The sequence below is a fragment of the Notolepis coatsorum genome (assembly GCF_963971535.1).
Source record: "Notolepis coatsorum genome assembly, chromosome: 20".
In the NCBI taxonomy this organism is placed as follows: Eukaryota; Metazoa; Chordata; class Actinopteri; order Aulopiformes; family Paralepididae; genus Notolepis; species Notolepis coatsorum.
In genome coordinates, this window is record NC_140184.1 from 41682915 (window position 1) to 41707310 (window position 24396).

At 40.2% G+C, this 24396-nt stretch overlaps 1 protein-coding gene across 1 annotated transcript in view; it reads left to right on the forward strand.

Moving 5' to 3' along the window:
• Window positions 1-24396, forward strand: part of LOC311246928 (uncharacterized protein) — a 139983-nt gene that overhangs the window by 96611 nt on the left and 18976 nt on the right. Inside the window, exons 20-23 of the mRNA XM_084337183.1 lie at window positions 3731-3899; window positions 3991-4095; window positions 4320-9155; window positions 16527-16639. Of these exons, the coding sequence (XP_084193309.1) occupies window positions 3731-3899; window positions 3991-4095; window positions 4320-9155; window positions 16527-16639 (5223 nt within the window). The remainder of the gene's footprint in view (window positions 1-3730; window positions 3900-3990; window positions 4096-4319; window positions 9156-16526; window positions 16640-24396) is intronic.

The window sequence follows — 24396 nt, forward strand, 5'->3', positions numbered from 1 at the left end:
AGCTTACCCGCGCTGCCGGCCAATGGAGAGCGACGTCGTCGTAGGGCCGCCATCTTGCTCGAGTCAGCCTTGAGTGAGGGTGAGTGATCTGCACAGACAAAAATACTCATAACTCGCTGAAATATTGACGGATTTACAAACGGGTTATGCATATTGCACATAGTTCATGTATAATACTGTAAAATAGCTTAGACATAGCTAGCCCCTTTCGTGACTTTCGGTTTGCAAGCCTGGGGCTTTTGTGACCGGAGTCACTTGCTTTTACGCCGCGATTACCCAGTAAAGAAACGACCAAGCGTCATCGAGGGGCTCGGGGTGTGTCAAGAATACATCAGATCTGAATTTCAAAGATACCCAGCGTACAATATGGGTCTAACACAGCTTCACGATGGGGTCTGGAAGCTCGGAGTTGCTAATGAACAGTTTAAAACATTGTTACTCGACGAGTGGTATTTACAGACCGAACGTCCATCTCCGCCGTTGGTGTCACAGCGCATGCGCACCAGGCAGCTAATGCCGCATTCACGTTACGTGGGAAGAAGCGGAAGAACCAGAGGACATCTCGTTGCTACAACTAGGAAGCCTTCACGCTTTGACTCTATATATATCTATGGATGAAACGCCCACATCCATACTTCCGCAATTCGTGACGCGAAGTGGGAGATATCGGGTCTATAAAAGAATCCCATATGTCCTAGTAGGAATTACCACTAGGAGGCTGACATGAATGGTTTTTCCCAGTCGGAAGCTGGTTCTTCCGCTTCTTCCCAGTAACGTGAACGCGGCATTAGCTGCCTGGTGCGCATGCGCTGTGACACCAACGGCGGAGATGGACGTTCGGTCTGTAAATACCACTCGTCGAGTAACAATGTTTTAAACTGTTTATTAGCAACTCCGAGCTTCCAGACCCCATCGTGAAGCTGTGTTAGACCCATATTGTACGCTGGGTATCTTTGAAATTCAGATCTGATGTATTCTTGACACACCCCGAGCCCCTCGATGACGCTTGGTCATTTCTTTACTGGGTAATCGCGGCGTAAAAGCAAGTGACTCCGGTCACAAAAGCCCCAGGCTCGCAAACCGAAGGTCACGAAAGGGGCTAAGACATAGCCTACTTGCATAGAATAGTCATGTATAATAAATAATGTATAATATTGCTGGCTGTACAATACTGCTGTACAATACTGCTGTAGGCCTATAATACTGCTGTTCATATCCAGTATACACATGTTTACATTAAACATAATATTCACCATTCCTTAATTACCATCATACCCACATAGACTGTAGTGTATAGCATAGCAAAAGTATACTGTTACCTATTTATGTAAAGTAAGGCAATTGAAATATAACAGAACTTTAAACTAATGTTGGACTAACAAGTGTTAGTTATGATAACGTAACGTTACTTACTTTAGATTGTTTTCGCGCATCCCTCACAGTCTCGTGCACAGAGACCAAGCTGCAATACTCCAACCAATTCAGCCATTGGGTGGGTGGCGCTGCTGAGCGGCCCTCACAGCGTGTTGCTCTCCGACTGTGCAGCTGGACCCTTCTCCGCTAGGGTGGCGCACCACGTAACGCACTGTAGTGCAACATGGCCGTCCCGGGTTCGACTCCCGGACCAGGCGACCTTTGCCGAATGTCTTCCCCCATCTCTCTCCTCCCATACTTCCTCTCTGCCGGATTTGGTAGAATAAAAATCTACCAAAAACATAATAAAAAAATGAATGAATGAATACGTTTATTTTTGAACATGTATTCTCCATATTCCTCCAAACAAATCACAGTATCTAGCTCCGTCAAACAGAACAATCATAATAAAAAAACTATAAAAAAAAGTATAAACTAAAAGTCAAGAGCAATGTATTTAGTTAGTTGACATGTTCAAAAAAGGAGTAGAGGGAAGCTAAGCTTATTGATCCCTACCCCCTTACATTTACATTTGTTCTTCCATTAATTTGACTAGATATAACATAATTTAGTATAATACATTATAGAATATACTTTTACTTATAATACAAAAAGATAAAACTTGATTAACTTGACAGCAGTAAATACAATACAACACTACATAACACAATATAACATAACTTTGTTTATCCACATTACTCATTTCTGTATTTCTCTAATGTGTATTTTTTAAGCTGCTTTTTAAATTGTGCCATATGTTTATTCAGTTTGATGTATTCAGGTAAATTATTCCACAACTTCACTCCACAAACATTATGCACATGCTTTTCAGCGTAGTGTGTACCATTGGTTGTATTCAGGTAAATTATTCCACAACTTCACTCCACAAACATATGCACATGCTTTTCAGCGTAGTGTGTACCATTGGTTGTTTAAGATTCCCTCTCCCTCTTAAGTTATATTCTCCTTCCCTGTCTCTGAACCATCTTTGAATGTTGCCTGGGATTAGTTTATATCTGGCTTTATATACAATTAGGGCAGTTTTGAAATCAACTAGGTCCCTAAATTTCAATGTTTGTAGCTTTATAAATAAGTTATTGGTGTGTTCATAATATCCTACATTGTTGACTATTATTATTGCTTTTTTTTGCATGGTGCATATTGGCTGTAGAGTGCTTTTGTAGGTATTACCCCACACCTCCGCACAGTAATTTATATGGAAGGAAGAGCGTACAGTACAGTGTATACAGTGTTTTTTTGTTTAGAATGTGTCTTATCTTACATAAAATACCAACACTCCGTGCCAATTTTGTCCTGACATATTTGACTTGAGGTTTCCAGTTGAGTTTGTGGTCTATTATTACACCCAGAAATGTATTCTCAAATACCCTTTCCAGTTTAATACTATCAATCATTAGTTCAACCGGTGTGTTTTCTTGTATATCACGTTTACCAAATATCATGAATTTGGTTTTCTTTATATTTAATGATAATTTATTTGCATCAAACCACACTTTCAGCTTGGATAGCTGAGCTGCAACATTCTTTAGCTTTTGGAGGTTCTCTCCCTCACAGAAGACATTTATATCGTCAGCAAAAATGAAATTTTTCAATATTTTAGACTCATTATAAATAAATAAATAATAATAATAATCATTGCAGCTTTAATCTACACTAAAAATCTATTATGTTTTTGACTCAAATCAAACACTGTTTCTTTTACTAATTACATTACTAATATATTCTTCCACTATCTAGTACGTTGTACTCTAACATGTAAATGATGAATAATGGTTCATCTAGTTATTTTACTTGCCTGTTTCTTAAATGTACAGTATTGACATACAACATTTCGGTCCTTAGACCATCTGGTAAATTTCACCAGTTTTACCTGATGAAGATCTAAGGACTCAAATGTTGTGTAAGTTAATAAGTTTAAACGGAGACTGCCATGTAGTTAATAAAATGTATACAAATAAGACGGGAGTGCGGGAGTACTCCTTTCTACATATTGTACATGCATGTTGTCAGTGGCGTGCAGAGATAGGGCCGAAAGGGGGCTTGAGAACCTGGCCTTTTGCCCCAAGTGCCCTTTCCAAAAAAATATCAAGACTGAAATGTATACTACTATTCATGAAAAAATATACCTTATCAACTTAGAAAGTACCCCGCATGCAAGCCGCCTCCATGAACCCCTGCCCCACAAATAGTCTGTGCACGCCCCTGCATATGGTGTGCAAGAGCCTTTCCAGTTTGTATGTTTTAAATTTAAAATCTTAAGTTACAATGCTGTTTTTGTGTCTTTGGAACTTTTCAGATTGAGTGACACACAAGAATGCCTGGAAAGCTCCCTCATTGAGAAGGAGAACACAATAGCAGAGACCTGTGAGAGACTGGAGCTCATTGACAGCCTCCGGGAGTCTCTGAGGGAAAAGGAAACTCGGCACAAGGAGGTGTCTGACAAACTCTTTCAAACGGAGCACAATGTAAGGCTGTGTGTTTATTTTGTTTTCTGCAAGCCAGAGGTGATCATTCAAAAAGCAAATGTTATAGATACTAATATCTATTTTCTCTCAGCTCAAGGAAGTTTCCAATAAATGCAGCAGCTTTGAGAAACATTGTTCTGAGTTGAAAACAGCGGTGGCAGACCTCACACAGAAGCTTAGCGTGCTGAAAGAGAAGGTAGGTTTCTATAAAAACATGGTGGTTGATTTCTATGTCATTGTTTTGTTCCATCATAGGCTTTGCATATTATTACAATTAACACCCATATTTATCTTCCTAAGAAATTGATACAAATATATATTTTATAATATATATATATTTTTTTTATTGTGATCAGTACTGATGGCAAAAAGATCTCTGGCAGTTTTATTAAATTTAGTTTTTCCCCTCCAAATTTCTAGACACAGAAGCAAGAGGTTACCATAGAATCTCTGCAAGCTGACCTAGACCAGACAAACGATGAGCTGGATAAACTGAACACTACTCACCTGGAAGAACGGGCCCAGCTCATCCACGACCTTCAAAGCTGTGAACGGGATATAGATAGCCTTAAAGACATCCTGTTGGACAAGGACAAGGAAATATCAACCCTCTCTGGTAACATGGTGGAGTACACAGAGCAGATCACAATGCTGAAACAGGAGATCAAGCTCAAGGAGGAGGACCTGGTTCGTATTGAGAGTGCCCTGAGCAAGGCAGAACGAGAGGCGAAGATCATCCGAGACTCTCAGGACTCAGACCAGCATGAACTGAATAACAAGATGGCAGAGTTTGTGGAAAAGGTCAAGGATACAGAGATGGAATTGAGTAAGGCCAAAGAGAAGAGGCAGTCTAATGTAGTTGAGGTAGAGGATCTGTCAAAGCAAGTCGAAGAGGATAAAAGGACCATTCATGATCTCCATGGGGAGATTAAAAAGCAGAATGTGAGCCACCGCAATCATCTCTCTGAATGTGAAACACGGATATCATCATTGAAGGAGCAGATTTCATTAATCTCTCATAAACTACAGGAGTCAGAAGGACTCATCCTGCAGCTCCAAGACAAGAACACCAGTAATAACAAACTACAGGAACAGCTTCATGAAACAGAGCAGGCCTATGAGAAAGAATTAAAATCCTTTAAGGAGGAACGGAACAAACGTCTTGCAGAGGTGGCAAAATATAATGAGGATCTGCAAACGTTGTCCAAACAGTTAGAAGAACAAGTGGAAAGTCAGGGAAATATAAAGAAGGAGATGCAAGGAAAACTGGACACCATACAGTCATTGGAAGGCAAACTAAAGTCTACTCAGAAAGAGGCAGAGGGTGAGAGACAGAAATTCACCACTGAATTACAAGTCCAAAGTTCAAAAAATTTGAATTTGGGGAAAGAACTCAACAATAAATGTGAAAATATCTCAAAACTCAAGAACCTCTTGAAAGGCATGAAGACTGAAAAACAGCAGCTTCAAAGCAATGTCAAGATTAAGACAGAGGAGCTGGAGTATCAAAAGAAGCATGTGGATCAACTGAATGAAAAGGTCACAACAGCTCTTCAACTCAACAGCAATCTAGATAAACAAGTAAAATGCCTTACAGAGGAGAAGCAGAGACTCAAAATGGAAGCGACTGAAAAGATGAAAGGTATTTCAGAGCTTACAATTGAGAGGGACTCCCTGCAAACAATAATATCTGCCTTTGAAACACAGCATTCGGAAAGTAGCAAATGTATTGAAGGGCTACAGAGAGACAAGAAAGAGCTGAGTGTTAGAATCAATGATCTTGATAGACTCCTTCAACTAAATGCACAGTCTGTCTCGGAAACGCTGTTGGAGAAAACAAATGAATGTAGTAATCTCAACAATATGCTCAGGGAGAGGGAGGAGATGGTGGCACAACTACAGGGTCAAGTTCAAAACATGATGTCTCAGGTTGAGCAGCTCCAACATTGCATAGAAGAAAAAGAGCAGATTGTCATTGCTTTTAGAGCAGAATTAGAGGCCCAGCAAACTCAGCAAGTACAACTTCAGGAAACATTGTCTTTGCTTCAGGATCAGGGGAGCACCCTGAAATCTGGGCTACTGGAGAAGGATGGAATGTTGAAACGGAAAGAGGAAGAATCCAGCATGTTGCAACATGACATCATGGAACATAAAGGTGTTATCTCAAAGCTGCAGGCTGAGGCTGAATCACTTCATAGAGAATGCTCACAACTCCATCAACATATTGAAGGCAGAGAAGAAACGTTCAGAAATATGACACAAGAATGTCAAAATCACAAAGGCGAGCTGAATAAGAGAAATGAGTCAGTGATGTCACTTAGTAGTCAGCTCGGTGTGATGAATGACAATGCCATGTTGCTTGAGTCTGAAAAGGCAGAGCTAAAAGCAAGTTTGGATAATCATGTTGCAGAGAACATCAGAATGAGACAGGAGAGAGAGCAGAGGCAAGCAGAGATGGTTAGCGTACACAGCCACATCCAGGCACTCACTGAGCAAAACCTTCAGCTTCGAGCTGCTTACAAAATCAGAGAGGAGGACCTTGCCCAGCAACTACAGATTGCATCAGATCTTGATTCAAATATGAAGGTGGCTCTTGAACAGAATTCCAGTTTTAATTTGAAAATAAACAGTCTAACAGAAGATAATCAGAGATTACAGCAAGATGTATCACAGAGGGTTGAATCAATTTCTGAATTAATCACTGAGAGGAATTTACTTCAAGAGAAAATATCTGGGCTTGAAATGCAACATTCAGAAAATCGCAAGATAATTGACGGCCTGTTGAAAGACAAAGATAAACTTACTGTGGTTGCAGATGATTTAAACAAGTTCCTTGAGCAAAACAAACGGGAGAAAACAACTGAATGCAATACTCTATCAAAAACACTGAGGGAGAGGGAAGAGCAAGCTGCAACTGCAACTTCACAAGTTGACCGCTTGACAGCACAGGTCAGTCAACTCAACAATGTCATAAAGGAGAAAGAAGAAACTCTCTTGGAGCAACGTACCCACATGGAAGCCCAGCAGACCCAGCTGGTGCAACTTCAGGAGACATTATCTCTTATTCAGGAGCAGGGCTCTGCCCTTAAGTCAGGTCTGATGGAGAAAGACACCATGTTTCAACAGAAAGCCCAGGAATGTAGCTCTTATCAGAATGAAGTCCTGCAACAGAAAAACCTGATCTCTAAAATGCAGGAAGAGGCTGATTTACTCAAGGGAGAGTGTTTGGAACTGAACCGATGTTTAGAAGACAAAGAACAGACCTTAAAGGTTACAACACAGGAATTTCAAAACCACAAAGATGAATTGAATAAACATAATGAATCTGTGACATCACTCACCAATCAGCTTACTACCATGAACAAGAGTGCTGCAAAGATGGAGGTTGAATTTACCGCACTGAAGAATACTGTGGAAAAACGTACTTCAGATAACCATGAACTGAGGCAGGTGGTGGATCAGAAGCAAACAGAGGTAGTGGATCTTGTGGATAATATTCAAGTATTGAATGAACAGAACATTAGATTAAAATCTGAACTTCAAAAATCAGTAACGGAGAAGTCTAAAACACTTGAGGAAATTACAGCGCTCACAACGGTAGCCTGTGATAAGGACAGTCGGGTGTCTAATCTGTTGGAACAACTGAAAGCGGCATGCTCCGATAAGAATAGTCTTGGCTTGATGCTACAAGAAAGAGATAACTCTCTTAAACTTCAGAAGATGTTCATCCAGCAGTTGCAGGCGAGGTCTGTGGAGGTTGAGGGACAGACGAGCCAGAAGATGGAGACTATTGTAGAACTACAGACTAAAGCTCAGACTCTTCAAAACTATCTTCAAGATAAAGATGCAGCGATGCGACACGCAGAGAAAGAGCTTAGTTTTCTCAGCGAGAAGATTACGTCAGATACAGAGAATTTTAAAACTCATCTTGAATCTAATTCAGAAACAATTGGTCTGCTCCAGACTGAATTGAGTAATGCAGTAGAAAAGAACACTGAGCTTAGTAGTAGGATTGCAGAGCAAGAAGTTCAGTTGAAACAGAAAGTAGATGAAAATATCAGTGTACAAGCACAGGTTTCAGACCTTGAAGACTGTATCTTAAAACTCAGAGGCCAAGTTGACACTGTAACTACAGAGTCATCCACACTGAAAAATACTTTGAAGGAAAAAGAGCAGTTCATCTTTGAATCTCAAAGTGCTTCATCAGCGGTCAATGCAAATCTCAATTCACAACTGGTAGCCAAAGAGTCCAAGTGTGAGAGCATGAAAGAGCAGCTCTCACACCTTCAAGAGTCTGTCTCAAAATGTAACAGTACCCTCCAAGCACAGGTGTCTGAAATGGCAAATCTGAAGGAAGCATTGGAGAAAAAAGAGGCAGTACTTTTGGATCAGTCAAAGTCCCTTCAGGATATGCAGAGAATAACAGATGAGGCTGTGCTCTTCAGAGCGCAGTACATGGAGAGCACAGAGTTGGTATCACAGCTACAGGGTCAAATTCAGTTACTTTCCTCTGAATCTGCAAACCTCGGCAAGTCAGCAGAAGAGAAGCAAAGTGCCTTATCCAATCTCCAAGAGAAGTATGCAGTTCACCTAGAGGAGTTACAAGATGCTAAAAAACAACTCTCCAAAAAGAATGATGAGGTGTCTAGCCTTAACAAGGCCCTCGGTGACCGAAACAATGTACTTAAGACTGCAGAGACTACTATAGAGGCACTAAGTAATGAGTCCTCCTCTATCCATCAGAAGCTTCAGAAAACCCAAGAGTTCAATTCCAGTCTTTCAAAGCAAAACGAAGAAGCCCTTGCCAAAATGTCATCGTTGACCGTAGAAATCGAGAGACTAAAATCACAACTTCTGCAAGTGGCAGCTCAGGTGAATGCCCTGACAGAAAACCTTGAGCAGAGAGAGATGGCCCTTCATGCAATTAACAGCCAGTATACAGCCCAAGTGAAACACACAGAACATTTAGTTTTAGAAATGCAGAAACTAGAGGAGCAAAATAAGAGATTTAGTGAGGAGATTACTTCATCAAAGCAAGAACACCAAAAACACTGTAATGCAGCCAATGGTGAAAGGACACATCTGCAACAGGAACTCCAAAAACGTGTTGCCGAAAGGGATGAGCTTGAAAGAAGTGGCAATCATCAGATACGATCACTGCAGGAGCATCTGCAGCTTCAAACACAGCAGCAGTCCAGCAGCATGAGTGATGTCATGGAGAAAATGGTGTCCGAGAAGGAGAGGCTTCAAGCTGAGGTTAGTGTCAAAGGTGAAGAAATCACCGGATTGAAAGCAAACATTCAAAAGATAGAACAAATTCTACAAGATTCTGAGAAAGAGTGGCTGTTAGTACTGGATAGAGAAACACAAGATAAGAATCTCCTTGTTGAACAATTGAAAAGTGTTGGGAATGAAATTAAATCAAAAGACTTTAAAGTGAATGTGTTGAAGCAAGACTTAGACAGTTTGCAAGAGAAATTAGCAGAGGCAGCTTCAGCAATCGGGTTGGGTTCTGATCAGCTTAATACAAAAGAGTTGGAGGCATCAGCATCAAGGGTCCAACTTGAAAAGATATTAGCATCTGTACAGGAAAAAGATAATGAGAATGTTGACTTACGACAGGCTCTACAATCTATGGAAAGTGAATTACAAAAACTTGAAGCGAGCAAAGAGTGTGCTGATAAAGATTTGTCAATTTTGTCGCTAACCATGGCTGAGAGATTAGTTGCATTAGAGGAAGAAAAGGCCTCTTTACATACTATGATGAAACGGTCACAAGAAAGTCATCAGTGTGAGTTTAATTCTTTAAAAAGTGAATTAGATCAAGTATCAGCGCAGTTGCAAATGACAGAGTATAGTCTTGAGGAGAGAGAGAAGATCCACCATGATGAGTGTGAAGAAATCCCTGTCCTGAAGGAGAAATTGGAGCATCTGCACGTAAAGTTCCATAATGAGTCAGATAAAGTGAGAGAGGCAGTTAACAAACATCATTGTCTACACAATGAATTGCAAGCCAAAGATGAGAAAATCAACTGCATCAACATTCAAATAAGTCAACAAAAGGAATTACTTGCTGGACTTAGTCAACAGCTGAAGGAGAAGGATGCAGCCATTGCCCATGTCATGGAATCTGCCTCAAATGAAAGGCTGAAACATGCTGAAGAGAACAATGCTCTAATAGCACAGTTGGGAAGCATGGAATATGTGCACAGAAGCTCTCTGAAACAGCTGGAAACGATTCACTTGCAATTAGAACACAATGAAGCTTCCTTTTCAGACAGTCAACATGAAATTGAAACCAAGACTTCAGAGATTGGTGAGCTGATTAAGGACAATGGCCATCTAAAAGCAGAGCTTTCCAAGCTATCTAAAGAAAAAGATGCAATGAAGAAGAAGCTTCAAGCTGCTCTCGTTGTAAGAAAGGATCTGTTGAAAAATATTGAAGATTATGAAAAGCAATCTGATAGCAATGGAACTGAGATTTCAGTTTTACAGTATAAATTGGAAGACATTACATCTCAAACTCAAGCTATAACCAAAAAATATGAAGAAAACATTGTTGTCCTTGAAGAGGCAATTCTTCAAAAAGAGGGAAAGATTCTTGAATTGGAGAGGGAGAGAGAAAGTATTGTGGAAGATTTTAAGACGGATAAACACATTTTGCAGACCAAGGTAAATGAAAAAGAAGTGAGTTTGACAGACACATTGCATGCACTCAATGAAAACGGCTCTCTCATTGAGCAACTGCAGTCCAGCATGTCTGTGAAAGATCATGCTCATGAACATGATAAGCATGACATGATGCAGAAATTGGAGGAGCTTCAAAATGAGATGAAAAAGAGGGAGGATGTCTTGAAGATGGAAATCTCTGGGTTGACCGCAAATGCTCTTGACGGAGAAAATGAGCTGGCCAAGGTGAAGCAAGAAAAGGCAATACTACAGAAAAGGGCCCAGGCTGCTTTTCTGGCAAGGAAAGACGCAATGAAAACGTTTCAAGAAAATGAGAAGACATTTTCTCAAGAGATATCTGAATTGAAAGAGGATTACAAGGGTCTCGTGGAACAGCATTATCGGCAGACCAACGAGCTCAATGCTGTCCAGTTGCAATTTGACCAGAAGGTACAGGAATTGGAGGACATTCGTAAGGCTTCTCTGTCTCGCCTAGATGAATTAGAGACGTCAAGAGGACTTGTTGAGGAGAGGGATACAATTCTACAAGATCTGAAAATGTCTCTGGCTGAAAAAGAGACTCATGGCCTTCAATCAAAGCTAGAGAGCATGTCCTTTGAAATGGCAAGCAAAGACGAGGTTCTCATTGTCATGGAGCAGAGTTCACAAGCCTTGAACTCCCAAATGCAGTTGCTTGGGAATGATTTGGATAAAGCTCATGCAACGATAAAAGAAAAAATGGAAGAACTTGAGAAATGTCAGCAGGCAACAGAGATGGTTGAGCAAAAGAACCAGCAGGAGAAGAACATTTTAATAGATGACCACCTGAATTTGCAGAGCCAGTTAAACATATCACAGACTGCAGTGGAGGAACTAAAACACAATATAGATGCAGACTTTTATGAAGAAGAAAAATATAAAGCTTTGATCGGAGAAAATGAAGCTCTTCTGGGGCAGATGGATCTGATGAAAGTTGAGCTTGAGACAGCACTGGATTCAATTTCCCAGAAATCCTTAGAAATTCAAAGCATACAAAACACTGTAGCAGAAACGCAACAGCAACTCGACAAGGAAAAATCTATTTTAGCTAAAGAGCTTGAAAAGGCACTGCTGCAGTGTGCTGAAAGTGAAAGTAATAAGTTGCACATGGAATTATTACAGCAAGAAAAAGAAAGTGCTTTCAAATGTGTTGACCAGCTAAGTGATGACATTTCCATGTTGAATTCTCAACTAAAGGAGGCTAAGGAACTAAATGAGCAACTCCATGAAAAGATGTCTGGAATGCATGATACATATCCAGAGCAGGAATATATTAGGAAAGAGGAGGTTCAGTCACTCCACACATCTTCTGAAGAACTTGAAATGCAACTAAATGAAAAACATGATGCCTTGTTAATTTCTCAGGCTCTTGTTTTAGAAAAGGAAGAACTCATTGCTGCTCTTGAACAGCAACTACAGCGGCAGATTCACCTGCATGAAGTTACCATGGAGAAGATGAGGACAGAAGTTAATGAACTCCAGCATAAGTCTCGAGATGATGGCACCAAAACAAATGATCAGGACAACCAAAGCAAAACTACTCTCCTCACCAGAAAGCTTCAAGCTGCCTTAATCTCTAGGAAAGACCTCTTAAAGGTGAACACCACACTCAAAGAACAATTGGAGACACTGTCAGCCAAAAATCAAGAAAAGGAAGCTGCAACCATAGCCTTGGAAATCTCAGTCTCAATGTTGAAACAGCAAAATGATGATCTGAGAAGCTCTGTCTCTTCCTTGAGCAAGGAAAGAGACGAGCTCATTTCAGAGCTTGATCACATCCTTAATGATAACCACAATTTATCTGCAGCCTGTGAAAGCCTCAAACTAACCATAGAAAATATCACACAGCAGAAGCAAGCATTTTCATGTCAGCTTGAATCTCTTAAGGACTCTCAAACAGAAGAACTGTCAGAGTGTAAGTCAAAACACTCAGAGCTGAAACAAGAGTATGAGTCCCTTTTACAGGCTTATGAAAATGTCAGTAGTGAAATGGATAAGATGAGACAACATTTGGGTGGTGCCAGAAGAGAAAGGCAAGAAGCCCTCCGTAACTTACACACACGTGAGACTCAGCAGGAAAGTCTGGAGAAGCAAGTTAGAGAGATAGAGGAAGAAAACGTGAGAATGAAAGAGAAGATGTGGACGTTTGCTAAAGTGAAACAGCAGAAGATTGAGGAGCTGGAGCTGGAGAATAAAAAAATCAGAAAGGAGTTTCATAACAAGCAGGAAATTATAGTTGATGAGTTGACTGGTAAAAATCAACAATTGGAAGCCAAGATCCACAGCCTTAAAGAATCATCAGAGGAACTTCGAGAGAAGCTGATGGAGATTCAAGTTGACAATGGTAACCTGGCAGAGGAGCTTAAGGAAGCTGGCTTTTCATTAAAAAAGTGGCACTCTGATGAGTCAAAATCATGCGAGAACAACATGCAACTTAAACTCGATGAAGCCCTCAATTTGAATAATTCACTGACTGCCCAGATTGGGGCCCAGAAAACGGAACTTAGTGCTCAACAGGAAATCAGTGAATTGTTGCAAAGGGAGAAGCAAACTCTTTCTGCAAAAATTCTACAAATTCAGAACAACCATGAAGTACAATTCGAAGAGAAAGAGAATGTCATTAAAGAGCTCAAGGACATTATCAACAAGCACAGTCAAGAGACTATTAGCCTAAATGAGAAAGTTAGGATCTTGGAGGATGACAAGTCCCTTCTGCAAGAGGAGCATGAAAATACTCAAGAGATCTCTGACAAAGTGAAAAATGAAAATGAATATTTGGAAAATATGATCCTTAAAAACTCAGAAAAAATCGATGAATTGACAGAGTCTATTAATGCTCTACATGCACAGAACGCACACCTCTCCACCCAGCTAATGGCTAGCAAAGAAGAAAAGACACAGATTTGCCAAGTAAAAGAGGAACAGCAGCTGAGATTAGTCAAAGAGTTTGAAGAGAAGCTAAAAATGGCCCAGCGAGGAAAGGAAGGCACCAAGAATGCCAAGAAGGAGTTGCAAGAGCTGCTTAAGGAAAAGCACCATGAAATACATCATCTGCAACAAGACTGTATCAAATATCAGGAACTGGTTTTAGATTTAGAGAAGTCTTGTAAGACCTTAGAATCCACTTATGAACACTTTGAAAAAGAACTGAAGGGAAGTTCAGAGAAGATGTCTATTTTAGAGGAGAGAATCAAACAACATGAATCCGAGCTGACAACCCAGAAGTGTCTCCTCCAGGAGGCCACTGAAGAAATTTCACGTGTTCAATCTGATAAAGACCACATGGCCCTTGAAATGTCAGAAAAGTGTAAGAAGTCTGAACATAAAGCCATTGAGAGAACAAAAGCACTTGAAAATGCCATGGAGCAACAAAAAAGTGTTTATTTGGAGAGAGAGATTATTTTACAGGAGCAGATAGATGAGCTTCAGGGTTTAAAAGAGAGGGAGACCCAGTTAGGTGTTGAATTAAAACACCAAATAGACTCCCAAGATCTACAGATTAACACTCTGAAGAGAGAAGCCGAAACAAATGTCATGAAGCTAGCTGCACTGTCTTCCACTCCTCAGGGGGCAGATGCTACAAAGCTGTGGAATGACTTGTTCCAAAACACTTTGCACGAGAAGGATAGCCAGCTCTTAGAACAGGGCTTTGTCATCAAAAGATTTCTTGAAGAGATGAGGGTGAAGGAAAAGGAAGCGAATGAACTGCACGTAACCAAGTCGAAACTAGAGAGAGCATTAAATGAATACTCATTTGCCGCTACGGCACAGCAGCAACAGTTATATGTAATGGGCGTCGGCAATACTGAACTCAATGACACTGTAGAGATTATGAATGCACAGTTGAAGGAACTGAGCGCTCAGGTTGAAAGGATGGAGCAAGAAAGAAGTGTACTGAACAGACAGCTCGCGGACAGGGAAGATGCCACATCCCAAATGCAGCTGAATCTTCAGCAGCTGGAGAAAATTCACTCCGGTGCAGAGGCTCAACTACTCCTGTTACAGTCTCTCAATGACACACTTCAGGTTGACTCTGAGAAGCAGGAAGCCATGTCTTTGCAGTTGAAAACACTCCTTCGGAACAAAGATGCAGAGATTGCCTCCTTGCTGTCCTCCAGAGACGGACAGATGTCGGGCTATCTGGAGCAACTACAAGCTAATCATCGTGTCCAAGTTACAGGCTGTGAGGATAGGTTAACTGCATTGTATAATGAAAGGGAAAAGTTTGACAAGGAGTTCAGAAGGCTAGAGACAAAGGTTAGAACTCTTCAAACAAAAACGGACAGGTCTATTCAAGAGAAGGAGCTGATTGCTACTAAAATGGAGACATTCAGGAACTCTATGGTGTCCTTACAGACTGAAAGGGAACATTTGATATCAGAGTACAGAATGCTGGAGGCAAGGAATCAGGCTGGCTTGATAGGTAGAGAGGGCTCAGCCGAAGGAGACCTTAATGCAACCAAAGGCCTTAAACTTGAAATAAGAACTCTGCTACATCAGATGGATGACCTCAACTCAGAGAATGCCATGCTCAGGGCTCAACTGTTTCGATACAGAGAGGACTTGAATCAAGTCCTGTCCTTAAAGGACAACCAGCTGAAGGAGCTACTTAAGAGCCAGCAAGATACGATCAAAAACCTTGAAATCCAAAAGGCTGCTGCTGACAAGCAGCAGAGGGAGTCCCTCTTGGACATCCAGATGGAAGAGGAGGCGAGCAATGCCTTAAAAGCAGAGACATCTAAACTTACATCTCAGGTCACAAAACTGGAGGCTGATATATTGGTTCTAAAAAAGGAGAGAGCTGAAACGAATGAAGGCAAAGTGATATCTGACTTGCAGCAAGCTGTGATGACCAAAGCTGCTGAATGTAACGACCTGCAGCAAAAGCTCTTTTCCCAGAAAATCTCAAAAGATGACCTGAAAGACAAACTGCAGCAACTGGAAACTGAGACAGACAACAAACTGGCGGAAGCTGAAGATAAATACAATAGTGAGTTAGACACCTTTGAGAAGGAGGTGGAGCTAATAAGGAATGAGCGGGAAACCGCAGATCAAAGGGTGGAAGATCTGGCAAGAGACCTGCTACAAACAGAGCAACTGTTATCTGAAGCCAAGGGCCAAAACCAAGACATGAAGGCTCAAAGCGAGTCACTGGGCAAAGCCATGGTTGCCCTGCAGAATGACCGTGATCAGCTCATTGAAGACTTCAAGATCCTACAGAACAGATATGACGAAGAGCTCAGGGAGACTCGGTCAGCCATGACCAAAGTTGAGCACCATCTTGGGGACACAACCTCTGAGTTGGCTGTATTAGCTAAAGAGCGACAGATTCTTGCTCATAAAATGGCAGCTCTAGAGAGCGAGGATACACCATCAGAGCTGAATAAGTTTGTGGATGAGCTGTCCAAGGCTTTGTCCTCAAAGGAAGGTGAGCTGAAGCGAGTCACTCTGGAGAAAGACACATACAGCAGGCAGTTAGCGGCTTTCTCTAGGTCCATGGCCAGCCTCCAAAATGACCGTGATAGGCTGATGGATGAGCTGGCAGTGGCCAAAAGGGTGGTTGAGTCCAGGCAAGGGTCAGGTCCAGGTGATATCACCTCCATGACTGCAGGAGAGTCAAATAGCCAAAGAAGCAGTGTTGATGCCTTCAAGAATGAGGGAGACAGGCTGGTAAGTCACCAGCTGTGGCTTGAAACTTGCTTTGCATCAGTTTGCAGACGGCATGCAGGGTCTAGTCAGAAAGCTCTTTCTGTACATGTCATTGCTTTGTATGGTGCTTTTGTTTAGATGCAGTGGAGCTGCATGGGAGCGGGTGTCTGTGAAATTCCCTGTTTTATTTATTTATTCATTATTATTAAGTGCAGTTAATATTTTTCATCTCACTCACTAACCGATTATTTTTTTCTCCCAATGTTGCAGGAGATGAAACTGAAGGTAGATGAGCTGCAGAGAGCATTACAGGAAGCACAAGCCTTCAGACTGAAAACTGAGAAAGAGATCAGCAGCTACCAGACAGAACTAACTGAACTCCGGTAAGATTAGATCATCTTGAATAACGGCAAATAATCATTTACATTTTCATTCAAAATAAATGTCTGTTTAGTTTCATGCAAACTATTCTGTGTAATTTTCTTGCTGTTCTGCAAAACATTTTATAATGTTAAACAATTTATTTTTAAATGTAGGATGTGGTGGTGAAGCCTTGCAAGAGCACTGTCATCATGTAAAGCCGCCCTCCAGTCATGAATATTTAGGAGAATACAAAGTAGACTGAGGAGACTCATTATAATATTGTGTAGTCGAGTAGACCTTGTGTTTAGTTTAGTTTATTAGGATCCCCAATTAGCTACAGAATTGCAGTAGCTATTCTTCCTGGGGTCCACAAAAAACCTACTGTACATAGGGAGGTGTAGTCTGACGTCACTGGTTGTTCCACCTTCATTTTTTGGAAGAAAAGGCACAGGTACAGGCATACAATGCACATAAAACATACATTTAAATTATTTGATTACATGCATTGGCTTGCCCCTTGCCTCATTTAAAATAAAAACTCCTACTCCCTAACCCCTGCACCACCCCCCCCCCCCCAACCCACCCCGTCATAGGCCTGAGAAGAAAATTAATTGAAAAAAAATGTCAACAAAGACCAAGAAAATAAAAAATAAAAGGAATTATACAGATATAATTAGTTATGTCCTGCTAGCTATATAGTGAAGGTCCTAACTTGATAGAGAATATGGTTCCAGCTATCTATTGTTTGATAGCTTGCACCATTTAATCTAGCTGTAGAAAGCTCCATTGTTACAACATCAGCTAATAACTGTTTCCAGTGATTAAAGGGCAGAGAGTGTGGAGCTTGCCATCGCAGCGCCAACATTCTTTTTGCTGCAGTACTTCCTGCCAGCCAAAATCGTCTCTGAACAATACTTAAAGCTAAAGAATCATCATCATTAAGGAGAAGTAATTTGGGACAACAGGGAATATGCTTTTAACTGTGGGGCATTCCCACATCATATGTGTAAAAGTACCAGTAGTATTTAGAGAACAAAGTGTACAGTTTGGTGAAATAGCACGTCTCATTCTATAAGCTTTCTGGGGGGTTAAATATGTTTTATGGACAAAATTGAAATGAATCTGCTGATGATTTGGGTTTCATGATGCCATAGTAATATTTCCCCAAACTCTGGTCCAATTGATAGAGTGATGGTGTTCTAATCCCAATTCTGTGCTCCATGATTGGATAACAGGTATTGACGAAGTACATCTTTGTGATAGATCTTTATAAATTATAGAGACTTGTCCTTTGGAGAGACCTGCAGTTTTTTTTAGAGAAAGTAATTAACGGGTGAGTAGTTGGTTTGGTCCATGGAACTTGTAACTGAGGGGTACAATTCCCTGACTGTATTGAGAGTATGGTATCATTAAACCACTACTGAGTTATGTACTTTAATTACTGGCCATACAGTACACAGGTATATGTGATGAACACCCACACAATAACACGGCTTAACAAAGAAAGTCCTGTTTGGAATATTTATTAGAAGAGCAGCAATATTAGATTACAGTATTGAGAATTAGGGTCGCGCTTGTATGGCGAAGAATGTGCATGAATAGGTCAAGAGCGTAAGTCCATGAGCATATTACGATGGGGATAATTAATACCACCTGTAGCATAAGAATTATATAAGGCACACTCGTAGGTCAGCTGGAGATACTAAGGGGGTTCCCTCCGGTTGTAAGCCAGCAGGGGAGAGGAATGTTCGAATGCAAAAGTCTGGATCAACGAGGAATCAATAAGCTCCAGCTACGGGAGGCGGTACATATAAATGGCTGCTTTTTTATATATAGCGCTTTTATCCAAAGCGCTTTACAATTTGTTACTTACATATTACCCATTCACACACCGACGGCGGAGGCAACCATGCAAGGTGCCAACCTGCTCATCTATTCGCATATACTCCCCTCGATCGGCAGACAAAGGCAGCAGCTATAATCCAAGTATGCGCGACAGCATAGATGAAAGCCAGCCAGCCTCTTCCTAGAGACGGGCTCGAGTGATGCTCCTCACGGGTAGATCCCACACAGCAGTGGGGTAGACTGTTCTCTGCTCCAGCAGCCACAGTACCAAAAGCAATATAATCCAGCCGGAAAAGGCTCTGCATTCACCGGTGTAGATTCTCCTGTGCACGGTACTTCACATTAACTAGGTCGAACTTGACGTTATTTCACTAAGCTCTGACACTTTTACTATCCTATTCGCACGCGGTTCTAAGTGCTCTATTTAGACGCAAGGTTGCTCACTTCACTTGGTCGTTGACTCGTGGTGAAGGCTTTACTAGTAATGAACGGACTGCTGCTGTTTCCACCTGCGCCGTATTTATACGTAAGGTGAATAATCTAGTGCCAACCTCAGTTCTGTCTCGTATTACTGCGCAAACCTGGGCATGTTGAGACATGTCTTAGCGGTGGCTTTGAACTAGACATTGGGGGTATGGCCGTTGGCGCCTAGGGGGTCGCTGTCCAATAGGAGAACGAATATTATGGTCTGGCCTGTACCTAGGTAAAGGGATATTCCGTGTATATGTACAAAGAATATACAAGGGATATCAGACTATATACAAATATTATACAATATATCTCAAGTAATAAATATATATATTCGGTTTAATCTGACCCTTTGTAACAGAACTCCATAGGCTCGCATAGCCGAACGGAGCTGTAAATATAAAAAAAGGAGGTGCCAGGTAAGTTATACGACTCTTTCAGATCTGAGAATGTTCTTAGACCATTGTCCTCCATAACATCGCCAAGTACATGAATGCCACAATTGGACCATGATTGAGCTACAAAACTGCGTCCTCCGCTAAGCAAAAAAGGGTTATGAAATAAGGGAATCTGTTCATGCCACTTAGTATCCCATTTAAGTAACTTTTCATATTTGCGCCATAAAGATATGGCATGCGCTATTATCGGACCATAACGTAATCTACATTGCTTTAGTGAAATATCTGTGAAGACAATGTCTTGTAAACGAATCGGCGCCACAATATGTTTTTCAATATTAAGCCAGGGGGCCTCGGAATTTAAATTAAACCAACTCAACAGAGGACGAAATGATAACGCTTGAAAATATAACTTAAAATTTGGCACAGTTAAACCACCAGATTGCCGCTCATTTTGTAAGGTAGTAAGTTTAACCCGAGCTCGCTTGCCTCGCCATATACATTTTGAGACTGCTCTATGTAAATTTTCCCAATGAGCAACAGGTGGGGCAATAGGAATCATGGAACTACAGAAGTTTACTCGAGGTAATATGTTCATTTTGATAATAGAGACTCTTCCGGAAAGGGAGACAGGTATATTACACCATCGATTGAGATAGTCTATGATTGACCTAATGGTTCTATTGTAGTTTACAGACACAATTCTTTCAATTGAAGGAAATATATCAATACCAAGATATTTAAATTGGGTTACAACCGGGATCTCATGGTCAAGCACAGAGTTTCGAGTGGTTCTTAGGTACATTAGTGCTGATTTGGTCCAGTTTATTTTATAACTTGAAATTGAACTGAATTTTTCAAAACATTTCAGGAGGCTTGAGAGAGACTGAGATACATTCTCCATATATAACAAGATGTCATCCGCATAAAGCGAAATATGATGATCAGTAGAATTTACAGAGATTGGCTTAATGTTTTCTGATTGCCGTATAGCTTGGGCTAAAGGTTCAAGGGATAAAATAAACAAGCTTGCAGAGATCGGATCCCCTTGCCTACTTCCACGAGTGATTTTGAAAGGAGGAGAACTAATATTTCCGGTTATGACACTGGCTGATGGATTAGAAAATATTATTTTTACCATATTTATAAAATGTTGACCTAGTCCCATATGTTTCAGTACAGCCCAAAGATAGGTCCACTCCAGACGGTCAAAGGCCTTCTCTGCGTCAACAGAGAGAACAGCTGACGACACTTTAGCTTGAGAGGCGGAGTTGACGATGTGAAGGAGACGTCGCAAATTATCAGACGAAAGCCTTTTTTTAACAAAACCACTTTGATCTGGGTGAATCAGTTTAGGTAAAAACTTTTCAAGACGGCAAGATAATACTTTAGAAAATAGTTTGGCATCTGTATTAATTAAAGAAATAGGGCGCCAATTAGAACACTGGTTTGGATCTTTACCTTTTTTTAATAAAAGAGAGATTAGGGACATATTCACGTCTCTCCCTAAGGAGCATTTAGATATGGATATATTAATCATTTCAAGTAGTGGGCCTAAGACGTCCCAGAACCGCAAATAAAATTCAGGGGGAATGCCATCCCACCCTGGAGACTTGCCTTTATTCATAGTTTCCAGAGATGTTTTGAGTTCTTGTAATGATATAGGAGCACCCATTAAACTTGATTCAACTGGTGACATATACTGTAGTATATAAATCATTATAAAATTTAGCAAATCTTGTATTGATTAATTTTGGATCTGTAAGCAGCTCACCATTTTCTGATTTAACCATAGTAATATTTCCTACAAGATCACTATTGCGTAGTTTGTTGGCCAGTATTTGACTCGGTCGACTACCATGAAAGTATTGATTTACTCTACCTTTATGGATGGAGGATTCGGCTCTTTTCCTGATAAGATCGTTTAGTTCACTCTTAACATTGGCTAGTGTAGCGGCAGTCTGCTGAGAGTAATGCCTCTGTTGAGATAGGTCCAAGGTAGACAGCATGGTTTCTAATTCCAATATTCGTTTTAGCTGAGATTTATTAAGACTTGAAGAGAAAGTAATAGCATTATTTCTGACAAAGCCTTTAGTAGCGTCCAAAAGTATCCTGAAATCATCCACGGAGTTATTATTAATCATTAAAAATTGGGCTAGCTCAGACTGAAATTGCTCACAGAATGCTGGATTATCCAATAAAGAGCAGTTAAAGCGCCATCTTGTGGCCTTTTTCTTAGCCTGGCTGAATTGAAATTGACAGAAATAGGCATGGTGATCTGATAAACTCATAGGTCGGATTTCAATTTTTTTTTACGTCTGAAAATAAGGATGCTGATATTAAAACTAAATCAATGCGGGAAAATGATAGATGTCTATTAGAGAAAAAAGTATACTCCCTGTTGCCCGGATTATGAACCCGCCAAATATCAATAAGATTAAAGTCAGATAGCAAGTGCTTTAAAGCGTTTGTCGAGCGAGCATTATGATTAACTGCTTTTGATTTATCCCAGGTATGATCCAAAACAGAATTCATATCTGACCCAATAATCAACTGGAAATCAGCTAGTTCCATTAGGATTTTATTCAATGATTGAAAAAAGTCTGGTTCATAACAGTTGGGTGCATAGACATTAATAAACGCAATTCTTTTACCATTATGAATACATTTTAGAAAAGCTATTCTTCCTTCTTGATCACTGCCTTTGCCTATGATGGTAATTTTGCATTTTTTATCAATGATTATAGCAACCTTTTTGGTTTTATTCAAAGCTGAAGCAGAAGAAGCCGCTTTATAACGCTGATTTTCTAATTTGTGCATATCTTTTTCAAGCAAGTGTGTTTCTTGAAACATGCATATTTCAACTCGATTTCTTGATATAGTATCAAGACAGCTAGCCCTTTTAATGGAAATGTTGAGACCTTTAACGTTCCATGAAAAAATAGCTAAAGACTACATTTATAATATGAAATAAAATAATTCAAAAGTATATGAATCTGTACTAATAGATAACCCAAATTTGGTCTTTGTTGACGAGATGCCCAAAGTATGCACATAAGGGGGAAAAAAGGCCCATATAACCCACCCCACCTTAAAAAAAAAGTCTGTAAGAATATTAAAAAAACAGTACAAAAACTTCAAAAACAAAACAAAAAAACAAGAAAAAAACAAAGGTGATTGGTGCCCCTCCCACATAGATCCTCCCCACCCTGTATATCTAACACAGGGTTGTGACATAGCTGCAAAAGGAAGCTCATCTCCTCATGTCCCAGTGGGTGGCTGTGTGCTGGTCGGCTCTCTGTGCAATTGGAGTAAACAGTATTGATTAACAGGTGTCTGAGCAACTATTCAGTTGGAACATATCTTTATGAAATTTGTCAAATTGATCAAAATAATGTTAAAAAAAATATAACTTTGTTTATCCAATTAATAAGTACTGTAGTAGCTTAACTATGTCCCTCTGCACAGAGAGGCCCCGCAGAACTACACCACCCAGGTTAATCCTATGATGGACTATGCAGATGGGTAGGTTAAGATAAAATAAAAAAAATTAAAGAATAACTGAAGAAAAAAAAATAACTATGAAGAGCAGCAGGTAAAAATAAAAGGAGTATTGGCCAAAAGTATGAAAATTACTTTTACATTGTTGGTATCACCATTAAATAATTGGTGTTCTTGAGTGAAAGTAAAAACAAATAAGAAACAGCAATAATAAATAGTACTGATAATATCGCCTATAGTAGCATTTTATTTAACCATCAAAATATGGTGACTATGAATGTGTTAAGTATTATGTTAATGCAAGTGGATATATACTAAACTATAGTAAATAAAAAAGAAAATATATATATATATATGCCTGATGGCTAATACCTTAGAGAACAGTTTGATATCGGTTATAAATATATAATAATCATAAATATTGTTTTCCTGTGTACTGAAATCGTACCGAACCGAGACTCCAAAACCGAGGTACGTACCGAACCGTGGCTTCCGTGTACCGTTACACCCCTAGTATACACACACACACAGACGTACATAATACTTCATCATAATATATATAACGTTAAAAGTAATCTGGACAAAGGACTAGAGACTTGGGCTAGTGTACACACACACACAAGACAAGCTCCAATACACAATAATCCAATATACAATAATCAACTATTTGACTAGTGTCAATCTTGCTCACGTCTCCGTCTATCAGGGTAGGAAATTTAGATGAAATATTAACACATTGATCGCCATGGTTAAATTCATAATTTACCATCCCTAGCCAGCTCTATTTGTCTATGGAGAAGTTCCCCTTCTTTGCAGGGCTATAACTTTTTAAATTCTATTGCTAAATTGACATTATTATGGCCCATTCAATGTCCTATATCCATTGTTCAGGGTGTAGCAACGTTATACTTTTTCATTCACATATTCATACTAAAATATGGTCTAAAGTATAAGTATGTTTTTATCGTTTTCTGCAGCTTTCTCCAGAACTTGATTTATAGCCCCAAATGCATTATATTGATGATCAAATACAGTTTGGTAGCGATCGGTGCCAGATAAGAAATTTCAACTGGAGGTACTTCTAGAAGTTACTACGTATCATCTGATGTTGACCGGATGGGGGGGGGGGTCGTTTATAATTCCGTGGGCAACGTTATATCATTCACCTAGTGTGGGTCATATGATCATCAGAGCAGTTTATATGGAACACGTTCGAAAATAACGCTGGATCTTACCGTATCTTCCTCGTGCAGTTGGACGATCAGCTTGGAGTAGACAGTTTTCGATTATGGGATGTTGATCTAGATGAACCATTTCCAGGTTGTATAATACTATATACGTCCAAATAACGTTGTTTATTGAGTTAGGGCGAGCCATTGATTATCCACTGTGTCGAGATGGAGTCCGGCTAACGATCCTATATCCTATAAGGATCCGCCACGTATTCCTATACTTTAGAACGCTGGCCTTTTAACCACACATCACGCATATCGCTCTGGCGCTGATTGAGTTAATGCTAGATTGCTAGTAGGTGCTAGTACTAAATGTATGCTGTTTTCTAGAGC